Genomic DNA, 20,090 nt, shown 5'->3' with positions numbered 1-20,090 from the left:
ACCCATGTGCTGGAGTGTCCAGTGAGAGAAAGGCAGTTCGAGCCGGTTGCCAGGATCAGAGTAGTACAGAAGGTGTCGTATGCTGAGGCAGTGAAGAGAGTAGTAGAGGAAGATGGGTCCAGGGCGAGGGATCTTAAGAGGCTCCCTGTGAGTAGGCCGAGGCCAATAGAGAGCGATAGGAATAACGTGTTTCAGTAAGACTGTGTTCTTAGCATTCATAGCCATGATTATCAACTGTACCGCAGAAATGGAATGGAATCACAGAAAATAGATTTTGTGGTGGCAGCTGCAGAGAAGTTCTTGGGTGTACGAGATTTTACTGCAGAAGAGTGTGTTGAACGATAGTATCCCATCCTCCCAGGCTGCCGGCCTGGTGTAGGATCAGATAGGGCCAAGTAGTGGAAAAGTGGTGAGATGTTAATGGGTGTAGGGTTATTCGATAGGAATATTTTTCTTCCCTTATCCCCATCCTATTCCCCTCCCCTTTTTGTATAAATACAGTAGGTGGCAGTGTATACACCTTAGTTGGATGTGATCCACCAATAAATTTAAAGGAGAAGAATAATCCCTCTCGCTTGTACCACAGAGTTTCTAAACTTGTACTGTCTGTACTTACCTACAGTACTGTGTCTGCCTGTACTTCTCGCATCCCCGGTTCCAGCCTGCCATGGTTCGTTGGACGAAGCCTATGTGGAAAATAATGGAGTTTTTGGATAAACTAAGAAAATAAGGTCTGTGGTAAACACAGGCTTAGAAAATCTTATAGGTTTTGTTCTATGAGATCATCTTCATCAGCTGACGTCACTTTTTGTGAATTTTTAAGCATTCATGTAATCAAAAGAAGCACAATAAAGGCTTCATAATTCATAATGGTCATGTTAACTGACTGATATTATCTCGTAGAACAAAACATATAAGATCTCCTAAGCCTGTGTTAACCTCAGACCTTATTTTCGGCGTTCATCCCGAAACCCTATTCTTTCCCCATTAATTATTCATTTTCCCCATAAGGAATGGCTGAACGAACCAGAGGTAGCCTTACCTCATTTCCGTTTTTAGGACTACAAGCTTGCGAGCTATATAGAATTTTGATTACACAAATTCTTCAAAATTCACAAAAAGTGACATTAGTTGATGAAGTTTACCTCATAGAACAAAACGTATTAGATCTCTTAAGCTTGTGTTTACCACAGACCATACTTTTTGGCGTTTATCCCAAAACCCCTCCAAATAACCCATTCATTTTCCCATAGGCTTTGACAAACGTACCACGAAGGAGTTAGGTGCCTACAAAAAGACGCCATTACAATTGAGTGGCTATGCAGGTTCAGTGACGTCGCACGAAGCCTCTCTCACTCTCACTCCCTTCCTGCTGCATCATCATCATCATCATCATCATCACAACAGCCGCTAGTAGCACCCTGTCTAATTGCGGTGACCGGGGGACTGGATAATCGTAACTAATTAGCATAATACTAACTCTAAACATAACACTAGTTAACATCACCATAACAGAGTAATCTACGGAAACCATTTACATTGAGCTACCCCCTTGGAACCGCTGGGACATGGCCAGGCAAGATCAGGTCCTGCTCTTGGAGCCACAGCACGAACTGAAATTCCGAGGTAAGAGACTGAGGGGAGGGCCCAACTCTGAAGGGAGGGGGGAGGTAGTAACAGGCCCAGCGTAATGAGGGGGGGGGGGTGACATCATTCCCTTCATTTGTAAAAATCTTAATAGTGAATTAAGGAGGATAATCATTTCGAATTAACATTGACTTGCGTTCCCTAGCTAGCCAACGTTTTAGCCAGTTTACGTTACCTTGACCAGGCAGGCCTGCTGGAAAAAAAGCTAACTAACGTTCTAACTGCAGCGCCCTGACAGGTCTTTGGCGCTATTAATAATGTCTAGTTGACCTAGTATTTTAACTACTTAGCTAACGTTGGTGCATTATGTTTCACGTGCATTGTGCAATAGCGTTCCAGTAGGCCAGTCAGTCGTTTTATTATCGTGCTTGACTGACAACATTATGTCAGTGTAGGTAGCCCTTTGAGCTAGCAAGCTAGCAATGAATGCCAGCTGATTGCCCCTACTTTCAAGCATAATGATAGCATGCTAACAGTAGTTTGTGTCCTAGCTAGCGAGTAGCTAACTTGTTAATTCGCTAGCTGTCATTCTAATGGCTTGCCAGCTTTCAGGTGGAACTAGGTATGAAATACCATTTATATCTGGAGGTTTTTCTCATCGGTGACCAGGTGTGGTAAGGAGCACAATATGGCCCAGGGTGCCATATGGACAGTTTGTACTGAGCATCCTAAGAATTACAATGTGTCCAGGTACATATGCATGTATTGACCCACTGAGTAAGAGCTTCTGTATGTTTCCTGAAGCATTATCACAAATTAATTTTAGGTCATTTTTGAGATCCAAAATAATGAATAGCCTTTCATCTGTACATGTTGTATTAGTGTCTTTCTACATACATTTACATTACATTTAAGTCATTTAGCAGACGCTCTTATCCAGAGCGACTTACACATTGGTGCATTCACCTTATGACATCCAGTGGGACAGTCACTTAACAATAGTGCATCTAAAACTTAGGGGGGGTGGGGTGAGAGGGATTACTTAACCTATCCTAGGTAGGTTTGAGATGCCCCACGGCCTTGGTAGACATGTCAAGCCAAAATAATCCATTGCTATAACTGCCCTGCTTGTTGTGAGGGTATGTTCTTATTTGTCTTGGCTCATTGCAAGCTGAGCCAACTAAGATAATTGCTAATGACAAGAAGTAGGCTGGCCTAACCTCAAGGAAATATAAAGCCACACAGGCCAGTTCAGGAGTATTCCAAACTTGGGTCCAGGTGCCCCTGGAGGTATGTAAGGGTGTTTCAGGGTCTTCGGCAAAGTGACAATTTTTGTTTTACTCATACCAATATTTAATTCACAAGAAAGTCAAGACTTCTGTCAGGCAATTCACAATCATAGGCGTCTCCTATAAGCCTGTTGTTCTTTTTGTTATTTAGGGGTCCTCTACATGAAGATGTTTGGGAACCCAGGGCCTAAGAAATGATTTTCAATATATTTTGAGAACATTACAAGACACCTGAACTAAGCTTTTCATTTATGCATTTTTGATTAGGCCTACTAGTAGTGATTTTCTATGTCTAGCCTAGTGGGGTGAGTCGTCTGAGATGGAGGTTGACATGGGAGTGAAAATTCATTCCCGTCTTGTCAAATTTTCCCGTACTATCCTGATCCCGCAACAGTTCTATAATCCAGGAACTTTCCTGTCCCATCTTGATAAAAATCACCCTTGCTCATTTTTACATGCAGAAATCAGAAATAACTTCCTCCATTAGCTGTTCGTCTGTCTGTCCCCTGCTCTGCATGTGAGTAATGTTACCCATAGAAACTGCTCCGTTTGGCTGCTGCTCAGCACTCACGAGACAGTTTCCTGCCCTGCACACCCAGCTGATAACAACCACATTACAAGATTTTGGCAGTGAAGGCAGCCGTTCTACTTACCCAGAGTCAGATGAGCTCAATTCCAGTCTTGAAGACATCATAATTCACTGACATACAGTACATTGGTAAAGTAGTGACAGCGCAGTGGCCATGGCTGTAACTGGAGCGGGACATTAGAGTGAGCAGATGGAAGGGGGGAATTTACAATTTATTTGTGATAGATCTGTATTAAGGTAAACTATATTAGGCCTACACACAGTTTATTTTTATGAAATGCTCCACACATGGCATATTTTTAAGCATGTCAGTTTCCATTGCGCTGTAACACTTAATTGATTGTGATTCATTATAAAGTCTGACTGGACAGAGAATCAAATCACCTAGCATATTAGGCTAAAATTGCCCATTGAAAGGTAGGCCTTTGGTGACAACAAATTCTGCTGTGGTCCTTTTGGGCTCAAGTGATCACCAATGAGCTAGAGCATCTTTAAACACTACCGGTCAAAAGTTTTAGAACACCTACTCATTCAAGGGTTTTTCTTTATTTTTACTATTTTCTACATTGTAGAATAATAGTGAAGACATCAAAACTATGAAATAACACATATGGAATCATGTAGTAACCAAACAAGTGTTATAACCAAACAAGTGTTATAACCAAACAAGTGTTATAAAATATATTTTATATTTGAGATTCTTCAAATAGCCACTCTTTGCCTTGATGATAGCTTTGCACACTCTTGGCATTCTCTCAACCAGCTTCATGAGATAGTCACCTGGAATGCATTTCAATTAACAGGTAAGGGTGGTATACAGACAATATCCCTGTTGGGTAAAAGACCAAGTCCATATTATTTCAAGAACAGCTCAAATAAGCAAAGATAAACAACAGTCCATCATTACTTTAAGACATGAAGGTCAATCAATATGGAAAATGTCAAGAACTTTGAAAGTTTCTTCAAGTGCAGTCGCAAAAACCATAAAGCGCTATGATGAAACTGGCTCTCATGAGGTCTGCCACAGGAATGGAAGACCAAGAGTTACCTCTGCTGCAGAGGGAATTCATTAGAGTTACCAGCCTCAGAAATTGCAGCTCAAATTAATGCTCCACGAAGTTCAAGTTACAGACACATCTCAACATCAACTGTTCAGAGGAGACTGTGAATCAGGCTTTCATGGTCGAATTACTGCAAAGAAACCACTAAAGGACACCAATAATAAGAAGAGACTTGCTTGTGCCAAGAATCACGAGCGATGGACATTAGACCGGTGGAAATGTGTCCTTTGGTCTGGAGTCCAAATTTGAGATTTTTGGTTCCAGCCTCCATGTCTTTGTGAGACGCGGTGTGGGTGAACGGATGATCTCTGCATGTGTATTTCCCACCGTAAAGCATGGGTTTGTTATGGTGTGGGGGTACTCTTCTGGTGACAATGTATGTGATTTATTTAGAATTCAAGGAACACTTAACCAGCATGGCTACCACAGCATTCTGCAGCAATACGACATCCCATCTGGTTTGCGCTTAGTGGGACTATCATTTGTTTTTCAACAGGACAGTGACCCAACACACCTCCAGGCTGTGTAAGGGCTATTTGACCAAGAAGTAGAATGATGGAGTGCTGCATCAGATGGCCTGGTCTCCACAATACCCAGACCTCAACCAAATTGAGATGGTTTGGGATGAGTCAGACCGCAGAGTGAAGGAAAAGCAGCCAACAAGTGCTCAGCATATGTGGGAACACCTTCAAGACTGTTGGAAAAGCATTCCAGGTGAAGTTGGTTGAGAGAATACCAAGAGTGTTGCAAAGCTGCCATCAACGCAAAGGGTGGCTATTTGAAAAATGTTAAATATAAAATATATTTTGATTTCACACTTTTTTGGTTACTACATGATTCCATATGTGTTATTTCATAGTTTTTATGTCTTCACTATTATTCTACAATGTAGAAAATAGTAAAAATAAAAATAAAGAAAAACCCTTGAATGAGTAGGTGTTCTAAATTATTTGCCCGGTACTGTAAATCAACTTAATCTGTAAAAATGTAAATTTGGAACTGCACATTCAAGGTACCAAACAGTCTTGCTCTCCCTTAAAACACACCATTCAGACAACATAGCAGCATCAAATATATGTCCTTCAGAACGCTATTTTTGTCACTGCCAGTTGGAAAGTATCCCAAGGCACTTTCGGGAAGTTGTAGAATCTTAGTGTATGTGCTAATTCCGACTGAGGCAGCTCACTTCCACATTTCCATTCACAATGCATCCATCTTTCCCTCAAATTCATGGCCTTCCTCCTCTATACCAGCTAGAAGGCAGGTGTGTTTTATTTTGGTAGCCTGAAATGGAGTCTTTCAGACTCAGATAATTTATCATTCCTCGAATCTTTCATGTTCTTCCTTTTAGAGCAAAGTGTACTCCGAGGTCCTGTGGAATGTTTTAAGGCTAGTTTGTAAATCCAGTTGAGGAGTTAAATCCTGTACAGCTGTATGTTGCTCAATGTCATATGGCCAAGTGCTTTCCGAAGGCTTTTGCTTCCTATCAAACTGGTTTCACAGAAACAAAAGTGTAGCTGACCTGAGTCATTCTGTTGAGGATATCATTTTGTGGTCTGGCTTGTGAGTTCACCCACTTAATGCAACCATCATGATTCAGAGTTGTAAAACAAAAGTGGTTTGATATTGAGCAATTCCACAACAGGCACGTGGAATTACAATGGAAGGTCACTCTTCAGTGAAACAACTCGGGTGGTGCAATATCATTTTGAAATCAGATTTGACTTAGTGTTGGCATTCCTGTAGGCTAGCGTTCTCTGTGAGGTACTTGATCAAGCTGGGTGTGAACTTGAAGTCTGTCTCTGCAGAGGGATTTGACAGAGATGGCTAAGTAGAGAAAATATCTGGTTGGATGTAGTGGCTTGAGGCTAGTAGTGTTCCTTCCTACGCCCCTGGTGCCTCAACTATCCTCTTGTTCTTCAAGGACAGCCATTAGCCTACCTTGTCCAGGCTATTTGTAGACTATTAGAGATTATTAGAAACAAATTGAAGGTAGTTGGATTCCTCAGCGACTCAAAGTATTCCACATAGTTTTGACCAAATGAAATAAAGCTGTTACAATATACCAAATTATTTTGATCTATTTTCACTGCATCTGGTTGGGTTACCGTTACAACCAGCTACGTCCTTCCTAATTCTCCTCCATAGCCGACTTTTCTTAAGATAGGGGCCCAGGCTACATGTTTTAGACTATACGGTTTAAGCAACTTTTATTTTTGATGGGCCTAATAAATTAAAAAGGCCACATTTCTGTCGCCTTGGCACCAGTGCCTTCTTTCAAGATGCCACTGATGTTATTTCTCTACAAGATCCTAGGCATTATCTTAGATTTCACTGTTTTTGTGAGGTGAACCTAGTATGCCTAGGTCCATGTTTTATTGTTCTGTAGCACGAGAGCTATTAGACATGATACCACTGATAGCTAATCCTTTCTTGAAGTTAAAAAAGCTGCTCTTGTATTACTCTTGTTGATTTTTTTTTCTTTTTTAAGAGGACTTGGATATTGATTTATCATTGTTCGCTACCGCCGAGGAATTAATGGAACTCTAGACGAAGGACCCAAGGATGTGGTTGGCATGAAAACTGCTTTCTAATTAGGCTAGTCATGGCCTTAATAGCATCAGCTGCTCTACTTATTAAAATTGAGGGGAGATATCTTTGACGTGACACAGTCTGTGCTTTCTCTTTGAACGTTTTTGACAGTAGCAAGAATGGTTGTTATTGACTGATATTAGTGAGGTTAGTAGAGTGAGGTTACTGTATTATTATTCAGGCAATGACAAAAGGCTGGGGTTGCAATTTGGTGTGCGCTTCTGGCCTAATGTGTCAAGATCCATACACCTCAAACGTGTGAATCAATCAAATTTATTTATAAAGCCCTTACATCAGCTGATGTCACAAAGTGCTGTACAGAAACCCAGCCTAAAACCCCAAACAGCAAGCAATGCAGGTGTTGAAGCACAGTGGCTAGGAAAACCCCCCTAGAAAGGCCAGACCTTAGGAAGAAACCTAGAGAAGAACCAGGCTATGAGGGGTGGCCAGTCCTCTTCTGGCTGTGCCGGGTGGAGATTATAACAGAACATGGCCAAGATGTCCAAATGTTCATAAATGACGAGCAGGGTCAAATAATAATAATCGCAGTGGTTGTCGAGGGTGCAACAGGGCCAGGTAGTCCTGAGGCATGGTCCTAGGGCTCAGGTCCTCCAAGAGAGTGAGAATTAGTAGAAGCATAGCCCCAGATAATAGTTTGATGATGATTAGGACTACTGCCATTTCAGTGAAGCTGTCATTGTCGGGATGTGGGTCATTAACACAGTTCATTGATGTCCCCAGTGAAAAGCATAGGCCATTATAACTCAAAAGTAGGCCTGCTATTATTTTGTTTAGAAAGACTAGTATTCAGACTTGTTGTCCTTAAGATGTGTTCTTCTACCATTGCGTAATGTGAATCTCTTTAATCATGATTTTTGTATTGTTACTTCCCTTTCTCTCTTCAAACTCCCCCCTTCCTCAATGGCGATCCAGCGATTTAAAAAAAAAAAAAAATTATGCCTTTGATGTGCTGATTCAGTAACCCTATTCATTTGATTAGCCCATCATGTATTCTCTGCAGTTTGCATCTTTCACATGCAGTAGTCTGTCTGCTTGTGGCAATTTCATACTCTTCTTTTTCTGTCATTGTTACCACCCATGAATCCAGATGTTATAGAATGCGATAGCCTTGTGCCCTCATTGCCCCTCAGTGTCTCAAAGCAAAGAATGAGGCATGCCCATATTGGTAAAATCCGCTAGTGGCAGTCTTGTCAGATATATATTGTGTTGTTTTAAAATGGTAAAATACTATTACTGAATCTACCTTTTAAGATAGTCTCCAATATTTTCTCTGTCAGTGTATAAGCCTACCTCTGTAAAGTTTTTATTTATATTTGATAAAACCTTCTTCTCCCACCACAGGTCCCTTCTCAGATGTGGTCAACACAACCTTAAAGCTCTCCAACCCCACAGACAGGAATGTGTGCTTCAAAGTCAAGACGACAGCCCCGCGCCGGTACTGCGTCCGGCCAAATAGCGGTGTCATCGACGCCGGCACCTCAATCAACGTCTCAGGTACGCAAAATTACGTAAACTTAACCAAAGTTCCCAGGTTTTTCATAAATCCTGGTTGAAGGAATTGTGCAATGGGGGCTTTGGATCACTAATGGCTATATCCAAGGCTCAGCCAATTGTTTACATAACAGAATGCAGCACCCGACTGAAGAGAGAACCAATTTTCTAGTAAGAGTATCAGTGTGTGCTCTGGAAAGACCGCAGAGAGTGGAAAGGCAGTTTCCCAGTTGCAGCAGCACGTCCCCTGAACAATAATGAAGAGGTAGGTGAGAAGCATGACCACGGAGACGGGGGTGAAAAGGTGATGAAGCGTACTTCATGAGCTGTAACTGAAAAACAACTGGCATTTGGAAAGTTTGATGTGAGGGAGAAAGTGTGGTGGAACAAGTATTGTGGGTCGGCAGAGTAGCCTAGTGGTTAGAGCGTTGGACTAGTAACTGGAAGGTTGCAAGTTCAAACCCCCGAGCTGACAAGGTTCAAATCTGTCGTTCTGCCCCTGAACTGGCAGTTAACCCACTGTTCCTAGGCCGTCATTGAAAATAAGAATTTGTTCTTAACTGACTTGCCTAGTTAAATAAAGGTAAAATTAAAATTAAGTATCTTGCAAGCTGGATCGAATTCTCCATTAGCTAGCCAGAGAAATGTTGAGCAATATTAGCCAACTTAACTGATAAAATAATTGAGTTTATGGTGTGAAAGTAAGCTGGCTAATAAAGGCAGACAGCTAACGTTAGCTTACATACAACATCAATGAGTTAACGTTAGTAACTTTGGTATACGACTCCTTGCCGTTCCTCAAATTATAATGAATTAGTTGCTTACTGGACCCTGGCAATCTGAAATATTAATTAGCTAACAAACTAACTACTATCTGTGAACTTATGGTTTCCCTCTACGATATGTGGTTCATTTTCAGAATGAGAGAATTAGGGGAAAATTAGGTGTTGCTTATTAAACAAGTGGATTCAGGGATCAAGTGTTGCTGGAGCTGGGCCTGGCTTAAGCTGGATGCCACTATTGAGGTGAAAGGAACACCACCACTTTCCATCTTTCTCACTTTTCAAAACAGTGGATAAAAAGGGGTATGCCAGGTGTACTCTCTGCCTGAAAGAGATCAATTATGCCAACAAAGGGTATCTGGCTCTGCTGGCACATTGTAGAACAGATGTCCACAGGCAGAAAGTGTTAAATGTAATAATGTGAAGTGTATTGCTTTTGTTGTGTTGAACTTGACAGTAACGTGTGTGAGAGAGTGAGGGGGGAATATACTATTTTTTTACTCGGTGAACGTTATTTTTGCACACAGGTAGCCTTGTGCACTTGATCGACGTTCTACTTTAATTAAGACAGCCTTTTATAATAGAACCAGTGTTCTATTATAAAGGCTGTCATGGCTAACTGCAATATGAGTGTATTGTTTTTTCTCAATACTTACATTTTTAGTTAGGTTCACAGTAACCACTTTTTATTTTACACACAGACTGATCATGTAGATCATATTCTTTGTTGTTTAATTAGTTAACCTGCATTTCCCCTAATAGGGATGTTTTTGCATGTTTCAGTGCAAAAACAAGTGTCACCTTTTTGGGCCCTCACCAGTTTGCATCCCTGAGTTTTTCAATTTAAATAATCCATTACTTTGACAATATTATTTCCCTTTTTCTTTGTTGGCGCAAATAAAAAGTAAAAATCTCCTTATGTTCGCTGCGGTTCTCAGTTATCTATCAGTCTTCTGCTGTTGATAAAAACAGTGCAATTTTTTTGAGGAATTACTGAATAACAGTGGGGCAAAAAAGTATTTAGTCAGCCACCAATTGTGCAAGTTCTCCCACCTAAAAAGATGAGAGGCCTGTAATTGTCATCATAGGTAGTACACTTCAACTATGACAGACAAAATGAGAAAAATGAATTTATTTGCAAATTATGGTGGAAAATAAGTATTTGGTCAATAACAAAAGTTTATCTCAATACTTTGTTATATACCCTTTGTTGGCAATGACAGAGGTCAAACGTTTTCTGTAAGTCTTCTCAAGGTTTTCACACACTGTTGCTGGTATTTTGGCCCATTCCTCCATGCAGATCTCCTCTAGAGCAGTGATATAGTTTTGGGGCCATTTTATATATATATAAAATGTATATAAAAAAATGTATATAAAATGTATATAAAATGTATAGCTAAGTGAAAACTATATATAATATATATATTATATATACATATATAGTTTTCACTTAGCTAGCGAATGCAGCTAACTAGTTTAGCCTACTCAAACACCTGGCTCAAACGGAGAGTGATGCTATGTTGGCTATGGCTATCCAACACTGGAACTCTTCCAAGTCAATGTAAGCTTTTGGTAACTGCTAAGTACACATGTACTCCATGATTGTAGTTTACTAATGCGTTAGTTCTAGTAGCTATGTTGACTATGACGTTAGCCTACATTGTCATCACCATATTAGCTGTGTGTAGCGGTTATGATATGGTGTGGCTTGAAAAGGTTTTATCTCCCAGTCACAGACAGCGGATGTGTTGTGCACTGAAGTCCACAAGCGAAGGGAAAAGGTGAAGGAGAGGAGGAGAGTGCATGGATGCGAGTTGGAATTATACAACGACCAAAAATGATCATGCTGTTTGTATGTGGCTGCTATGAGAGTGAACTGCATTTGCATGTGGTCAGGGGTGTATTCATTCCACGGATTCTGTTAAATCGTTTCTTAAACGGAAGAAAACTGAACAAAATGGGGATAAACATACCTGAATTTGTCCAATAGAAACTCTCATTTGCAACTGTTGGACTAATTATTACACCCTAGATCAGCTAGATGCAGGCAAGAGTGCAAGGCGGTTTTGGATGTGTCACTGTTACCTTGATTTTTACATTTTCTCTCGACCTGTGCACCTACGTTGTAAACTTTAATTCATAAGCTAGGTTGTACCAACCTCATGATGAGTATAGGGACAATGTAGTCGCCTTAACTAGTAATCCGGAGCCTAAACTACGGTATGATGGTATTTTTATGTTTTTGAATAATAAAAGTTCTAAATGCTCTTTTATGAGTAGTGCGTGACCCTGGGGTGGCAACACATACATTCTAAGTGATCTCAATGGTTCGTTCTCCATTCGGATTGTTTTATACTGTACAATTTAAAAGTAAAATAAGCAAGTAAAAAGTTTTTATTTATTTTTATTTTTACATCCATCCAAAAATCTTTACAGCTCTTTTTTAGATAACCATTCAGTGTGAAAGGGGAAAAATGTCATGCTTTGATCTGGTGGAAACATTATAAAATGGGCCTATCCCTTGCGCAAATATCCTACAGCTTTGTCTGTCTGGAGCTCACTGGGGCGAGAATATTTTTGCATAATTGGCAATGTCAATAGAAGTTACTTTTAGAATTTTGATTAACCACATTTATTTTGAGATACGAATACTTTATTTTAAACTGAATGAAACTGTTCCACAAAAAGTTAAGACAATCACAACTGGCACGCAGATCGGTAGATATGGTAAGATAAATTGGCCCTCCAAATGGAAAAGGTTGCCGACCCCTGGAGTAGCCTATTATCGGCAACTTCAGGAGCTTAACGGCAGAATATTTGGAGAAACAGCCTAACCAGAAGGTAAAAACCTATCTTGATCTCTGGCTCCCTCCTTGAGTCATGTTTAATTATTTAATCACAGTGTGCTTAAAGCATCAGACAAGCTCATTAGCCTACATATGTCTATATAGGGAAAAATACATATTTAACAGATGACTCTCGGTCTACAATGTTTTTTTTTTGGGGGGGACAGCCCTAGTGGGTATGCTGACCATTGCCACTGTGGCCCCTCGTGATGTGTTCAGATTTCTTGTGGCCCCCACCATCATAATTGCCCATCCTTCACCTAGGTGAAGACTGAATGTGGCCCCCACGGCAAAATTAGTTTGACATCCCTGCACTACTTGGAATCAAAGATTTATTCCAATTTTAATACAAGTGATTCTCAGTAAAAAATAATAATATTGAAATCAGTTGAGAATCCAGGCAGTTCTGCAGAACATTTATGCAGACAGAACATCTCATTGCAGTGCTTTCTGTTGGCTAGCGGTATGGCCGTCTCTATTTCTCCCTGGGCCAACAGCTGTGTTCTCACCCCGGTGCCGTTCTTTGAGGGAGACAACTCTACCCAGAGCCTTCCTGGCTTCATTAACACGGCTATTTGCTGCCACAACATATTTTTTACCAGTCGGACTGCAAGTCAGCAAGGGGATCAGTAGTGGGCAACAAACAACCCCCATTCAGACAGTCACAGTACCCTGACAGAGGCTTTTCCCTATAATTGTAACAGCGCAGCACAAAAGGCAATGTGGAAATCCACTTTGGCTAGACTGAAAGGAAACACTTTGCCACAGGATACCTAAAATCCCTAAAGTGTCATTTACAAGCTTAGTTGGTGATCCACATGGAGCTTTTGAAGTGTGACCCCCGCAAAACGTTTGTTAAAACGCACACCACAGAAGTGCTCAACTTGATTTGTATTGTGCTGCGTTGGATGGGAAACTATGTAGCATGGATGTCTCAATCAGAGAAGGGGCCCTTGTGTCAACAAATGTTGTGTGCCAAAACCATAGGTCTTAATTGTCTCAAAGGCCTTTTAAACCCAGCATTCTACAGTAAGCTTACTTAAACATTCTTATATTGCAATTCCTGTCATTATGGCTGGCCATAAACAACTTTTTCCTTCATGTTATTGTTCCATATTATTGTTGTGTGATCCAATAATGACAGCATGCTCTAAATAGTCTCCTCATCAAGGTGTATATCCGTATCAAGGGTGATAAAGTTGCTTAATGAATCATCTTACTCCATTTGTATGATATTTCTTCTTTCAAGTCACAAGATGTATCCACAACTCCCGAGCGTTTTTTTGAGATGCACAGTTTATTGAGACGCTTGTCTCAATAAACCTCTGGGAAGCATTAACCTCTTGCTCCTACCTGGCACGCAGGCGTCCCATCTAGACATCTGGAAATGCAAATGCGCTATGCTAAATGCTAATAGTACTAGTTAAAACTCAAACATTCATTAAAATACACATGCAGGGTATTGAATTAAAGCTACACTCGTTGTGAATCCAGGCAACAGATTTTTAAAATGCTTTTCGGCGAAAGCATGAGAAGCTATTATCTGATAGCATGTAACACCCCTAAAGACCCGCAGGGGACGTAAACAAAATAATTAGCATAGTCGTCGCTACACAAACCGCACAAATAAAATATAAAACATTCATTACCTTTGACCATCTTCTCTGTTGGCACTCCTAGATGTCCCATAATCACTATTGGGTCTTTTTTTCGATTAAATCGGTCCATATATGGCCTAGATATCGATCTATGAAGACTGTGTGATAAACGGGAAAAAAATAGCGTCTTATAACGTAACGTCATTTTTTTAAATTAAAAAAGTCGACGATAAACTTTCACAAAACACTTCGAAATACTTTTGTAATGCAACTTTAGGTATTATTAAACGTTAATAAGCGATCAAATTGATCACGAAGTGAAGTATATTCTTTAGCTGTCCGTCTGGAAATAATGTCCGGGTAATTCTCAACCAAAATATCCGGTCGGAGACTGGAAGAAATGCGTTGCCTTGCGTCTGTTTGACCAAGAAACAAAGCCTAGGCAAATGACAAGACTCTAGACAACGTGTGGAAGCTGTAGGTATTGCAACCTCAGCCCCATTAAATGTGGTTCACCTTTATCAATGGGTTCAAGTCGCGCATGGATATATTTTCCCATTTTCAGTGATCAGATTTTCCTGCGCTTTTCGATGAAATGCACGTTCTGTTATAGTCACAGCCGTGATTTTAACCAGTTTTAGAAACGTCTGAGTTTTCTATCCACACATACTAATCATATGCATATACTATATTCCTGGCATGAGTAGCAGGGCGCTGAAATGTTGCGCGATTTTTAACAGAATGTTCGAAAAAGTAGGGGGTAGGATTAACAGGTTTTAAAGAGTTGCGCATATTACTTATTTTTTTTATTCGGGGCTCCAGGCTGCGACCATTTAGTCACATTTTGCGACTCCCTCAAAACGTCCTTTTTTTTAGGAGGCTAAAACCATGATTTGGGAAAGTGGTTTTACCTAGTCAGTTGTACAACTGCGTGCATTTAACCCCTCTGAATCAGAGGTGCAGGGGGCTGCCATAATCGACATCCACGTCTTTGGCGCCCAGGGAACAGTGGGTTTAACTGCCTTGCTCAGGGGCAGAATGACAGATTTTTACCTTGTCAGCTTGGGGATTCGATCCAGCAACATTTCGGTTACTGGCCCAACGCTCTAACCACTAGGATACCTGCCGATTTGGTCAAACAGTAAAGTACATTATCCTCATGATTCCTGTAATGAAAGTGTCTGCTAGCCCCAAAGTTCAGTAAAGTATACGTTGCCTGGTCTTTGGTCATCTGGTCCCAAAGCAAATAGCATAGCCAGCAATACACTCCTAACCCCCCGCAACCACCGACTACATAAAACATAATCCATTCAGGCTGCAAAGGCATCGGTTTTCTCCTAGCTTTTAATGGCTTTCCTTAATAAAACACAATTTCCACCACCATGCCAGGGTGGCTACTGTGTTATGTACAGTGTTCAACCAATCACTTTCCACCAGTCTGTTTACCCCTGCTGTACACAACGTCCAGAAGTAGCTAACCCCATATCATGGTGGTGGAACATTGTTTTATTAAGACGGTATGCATTTTTGTAAATTTTTTTGTGGCCCTTCTTTAAATCTACTTAAGGAAGACTTTAGCAGCCGCTCTTATCCAGAGTGACTTAGATAGGATGTTTTATGTACAATCCGGTCCCCAGGGGACACGAGTGTATTAACGGCTGGGCTGATTGCATTGATACCTAGAGGAAATACACAATGTCAAGAAGAACTACGCCCTCTAGAGGTCTCAGTTCTAAGTGTCTGCTTACCTGACACTGTACCCGTTTCACTGGGGCCTGCTACTTTGTCAAGCGAACCACTCTCTCTTCTTTACACTCCAAAAAAGTGCCTGGGTAGAAAAAAGTGTCCTGAGTTGTATAACATTTTTTTAAATCCAGTTGGATAGAGGATTTTCTCAGGTTGTTGTAGGTGTACTTTAGTGATGGGGGATCAATAGTTATATATATGTGACCGACCGGCTCAAATCGGTGTTATTAAGCAAAAATTGCTACAATTATTATTATTTTTTTTATACATTGGATAAAAGTAGAGACTCAGAGCTGCAAAATGGTATATCATACATTTTTGGGGAAGTCATTTTGCTTTGGAAGTTGAAAAACTTGGCCTTTGAATGTTTTGGTACTACTACTGGAGAGCCCTTTGTCTACAACCATTCAGCATCGATCCCACCCTCTTAAGCTTCAGCCCCACCCATCTCTTTAAGCGTTGATCCGAGCATTCTGTACTAACAACACCAGTCAAGCACCCAACATATGCCTAGTTTACTGAAAAGGGTCACATATCAACATTTTTTTTTTCTAGGCAGCATTAGCTAGCTGTACCTGCGCTAAAACAATGGCATTTTTCATCCTATAGCATGTTCTGCATCTTTTTTTTAAATGGTGAGCCAACATTTTTTTCCACACTCATGCGTGCATACATTTGATGATTTGCGCCTCGCATACATTTTGCGGCATGCATACATTTTACGCATGTTATTTGCATGACTGATCATGCGCTCTCTTGTCCTTCTGCAGCAGACAGTGAGCAATATGTTTGGAACATCAAATCGCAATACAAATAGAATCGTGAGAATCGCAATACATTGTATTGGCGGCTAAGTATCGTGACAATATCATGAAGTCCCTAGCAATTTCCAGCCCTTGTATACTTTTCCATTCTCAACTTTCCATTTTTTAGCTCAACAGCAACTATTTTACAAACAATTTATTTGATATGGTTTTGAGATACTGAGTCTGTGAAATGTATCGTGTATCGTCACAGCCCTGTATTAATCTATCTCAATATTTATTCCATGGCAAAAATTAAAACAAAGCACACAAATATTGTCTGCTATAGCTATGAAAATAAATACATGTGACTGAGCGTTCGTGACTAAGTCATTTTTTTCATCATTGTATGATGCAAGGAACCACTTTACAAAATATAGTGGTATTTTACCATAGAGAATACGACACAAATGTAGTCTACACCAAGCCTTCAATTGTGTGGCCGTAATCCCCCCCCCCCCCCCAAAAAAAAAATCTATACCTTGCGGCCAAAGTGACCATTGTGCCCTTGGGTTGAATTTCATTATTAGAATTCCAAGCTGCCAGTCGCCTTGCTCCGAATCACTTTTCACTCGCATGGCTCTCTCAGATATCTCAATTCTTATTAGCCAATACCAGTCACGTAATCAGGTCCTTATCACAGCGCCGAAGTACATATCGTGGATGCACCGGTGCATATTCTTATCGAATTACAAGGCACACGTTGAAGATGTTAGAACAGGTACTTTTCCAAAATCTACTATCCCCATAGTAAAAAGTTTTTACCATTCTGTGCAAGAAATACATATGTCAAACAACTGTGGATGTGGAACTGGAGACGAGTGGGAGTGGAGTTGCTGGGTGGGGGATAGAATGCCAGTCAAAGATAAAATACAAAGTCAATATACCCCCCCACCAATTATTTTTTTAAATTAACATGTTTTGAATGACACTGATGGGAAACGCTGTTATATCCAATGCCTGTTAGTCTGAGGCTGATGCTGTGCAAATGCTTGTATGTGCATACACACACACACACACTCGCTCTGAATGGGAGTGTTTGCTAGATGACTCAATGTAATGTAAATGTTGAGCGGCTTCACTGCAGGTAGATTGTACGTTTTAATATTCAATAAAACAAATATAATAATAAAATACATTTCAAAACAGAGTTTGGGACAGTTGTGGGACAATAGATTCCAAATTCATATAACCATTGTACATCAAAAAAAGTTTCAAAGCAATGAGGCTGATGCAACAGATCAGAACGTTTAGCTTAAAATGTTGATAAACTATTTATTCATATTAAAAGTGCAGCAATGTGCACACGGCAGTAAGCTATACGTATGAGTATTCTAAAATGCAATTAGCGGGAAAGAGGGATGATGTAAAGATTCAAAAATTAGCATTAGTTGCTAATGTGTGACCCACCACGTGGATTCAGTCCTATGTAACAAATAGTATAGAAAATGATTTTATATATATATATATATATAACTTTAGATAAAACTAGTCTCTAGAAAATTGTTTATCATGCACTGCATTTGAGGAACAATGGGAAAGTAATTCTGCTTTCAAAGTTGTTTAACTTGTAACTAGAGGTCAACCGATTATGATTTTTCAATGCTAATGCTGATACCGATTTATTGGCGGACCAAAAATGCTGATACCAATATATATATTTTTGTAATAATGACAATTACAACAAAACTGAATGAGCACTTTTATTTTAACTTTAATATAATACATAAATAAAATTCAATTTAGTCTCAAATAATGAAACATGTTCAATTTGGTTTAAATAATGCAGAAACACAGTGTTGGAAGTAAAATTACAATATGTGCCATGTAAAACAGCTAATGTTTAAGTTTCTTGGTCAGAACATGAGAACATATGAAAGCTGGAGGTTCCTTTTAACATGAGTCTTCAATATTCCCAGTTAAGAAGTTTTAGGTTGTAGTTATTATAGGACTATTTCTCTCTATACCATTTGTATTTCATATTCCTTTGACTATTGGATGTTCTTATAGGCACTATAGGCTGGCAATACTAATCTTGGGAGTTGATAGGCTTGAAGTCATAAACAGAGCTGTGCTTCAAGCATTGCGAAGAGCTGCTGGCAAACGCAGGAAAGTGCGGTTTGAATGAATGCTTACGAGCCTGCTGCTGCCTACCACCGCTGTCAGACTGCTATATCAAATCATAGACTTAATTATATATATTAAACACAGAAATATGAGCCTTAGTTTCTGGATTTGACCATATTAATGACCTATCATTTTGAAAACAAAATGTTTTTATTCTTTCAGTGAAATACGGAACCGTTCCATATTTTATTGAACGTGTGACATCCATAAATCTAAATATTGCTGTTACATTGCACAACCTTCAATGTTATGTCATAATTATGTAAAATTCTGGCAAATTAATTACGGTCTTTGTTAGGAAGAAATGGTCTTCACACAGTTCGCAATGAGCCAGGCGGCCCAAACTGCTGCATTTACCCTGACTCTACTTGCACAGAATGCAAGAGAAGTGACACAATTTCCCTAGTTAATATTACCTGCTAACATGAATTTCTGTTAACTAAATATGCAGGTTTAAAAAATACACTTGTCTATTGATTTTAAGAAAGGCATTGATGTTTATGGTTAGGTACATTGGTGCAACGACAGTGCTTTTTTCTCGAATGCGCTTGTTAAATCATCACCCGTTTGGCGAAGAAGGCTGTGATTCGATGATAAATTAACAGGCACCGCATTGATTATTTTCAATTCAGGACAAGCTAGTTAAACTAGTAATATCCTCAACCATATGTCGTTAACTAGTGATTGTGTTACTGACCATTGTGTGTGCAGAAAGTAGCCCATCACAACCTTTTCCAACTGATCTGTCAATTGCGCCTGCTAAATTCAGGGCATCAATGTTGTTGAGGAAAATAGCAAAACATTTGAATTCATTAACTATTGATGAACTCACAAGTAATTCATTTCTTGATAAATAGATTCCGTTAAATATAAGTTACACAACGTATCAAACTTTTCAGAGGGGATGGATGTGATTCTGTTCAAAGAGAGAGATGAAGGAATATAATTACTTTATATAATGTTAGTGAACAAAGCATGAGAATGATTAGGGTTAATTTATTGTGCTTCTCAGTCTCTTATGCCAATGTAATTATTATTTGGGGATGCACTCAACACTGGGAAAGAATAATATATATATTGAAAGTAAAAGCACAGTAAAGAAATCTGTTGTGGGGTATTATTGTTATTATGATCATGGTTTTGGATCATGCCGCCCCACGCAAATAAATAAATTAAAAATCCTACAATGTGATTTTTCTGGATTTTTTTTCTCTCATTTTGTCTGTCATAGTTGAAGTGTACCCATGGTGAAAATTACAGGCCTCTTGTCTTTTTAAGTGGGAGAACTTGCACAATTGGTGGCTGACTAAATACATTTTATTGCCCCACTGTAGCACAGGATTAAAAGGAGCTCTGTCAGTACCAGTTTAATTCTGTAGTTCAAAGAGTGAGTTTTTAAAATCTTATTTGACAGTTGGGACTTATTTTAGGTTATTCAATGCACCTCAAAGAATTTGCACGCTTTCTTTCCCTCCGTTCTCGAATATTGTCCCTTTGAACCCAAGTTGGATGGCGGCGCAAATTAGGGCTGACAGCAACAGGACGCTCTGTCTGTTTC

General features: G+C 39.8%; 1 protein-coding gene across 1 annotated transcript in view; it reads left to right on the top strand.

Moving 5' to 3' along the window:
• The first annotated feature begins 1,327 nt into the window (after nucleotides 1-1,327).
• The window catches only part of LOC124003462 (vesicle-associated membrane protein-associated protein B-like), a 30,802-nt gene continuing 12,039 nt past the window's right edge, over nucleotides 1,328-20,090 (top strand). Inside the window, exons 1-2 of the mRNA XM_046311739.1 lie at nucleotides 1,328-1,626; nucleotides 8,481-8,633. Coding sequence (XP_046167695.1) covers nucleotides 1,569-1,626; nucleotides 8,481-8,633 — 211 coding nt within the window. The 5' untranslated portion in view covers nucleotides 1,328-1,568. The remainder of the gene's footprint in view (nucleotides 1,627-8,480; nucleotides 8,634-20,090) is intronic.

This window comes from Oncorhynchus gorbuscha, linkage group LG18 (assembly GCF_021184085.1).
Source record: "Oncorhynchus gorbuscha isolate QuinsamMale2020 ecotype Even-year linkage group LG18, OgorEven_v1.0, whole genome shotgun sequence".
NCBI classification, from domain to species: domain Eukaryota; kingdom Metazoa; phylum Chordata; class Actinopteri; order Salmoniformes; family Salmonidae; genus Oncorhynchus; species Oncorhynchus gorbuscha.
Note: the sequence above shows the minus strand (reverse complement) of the source record. Positions and strands in the feature narration are given on the sequence as shown.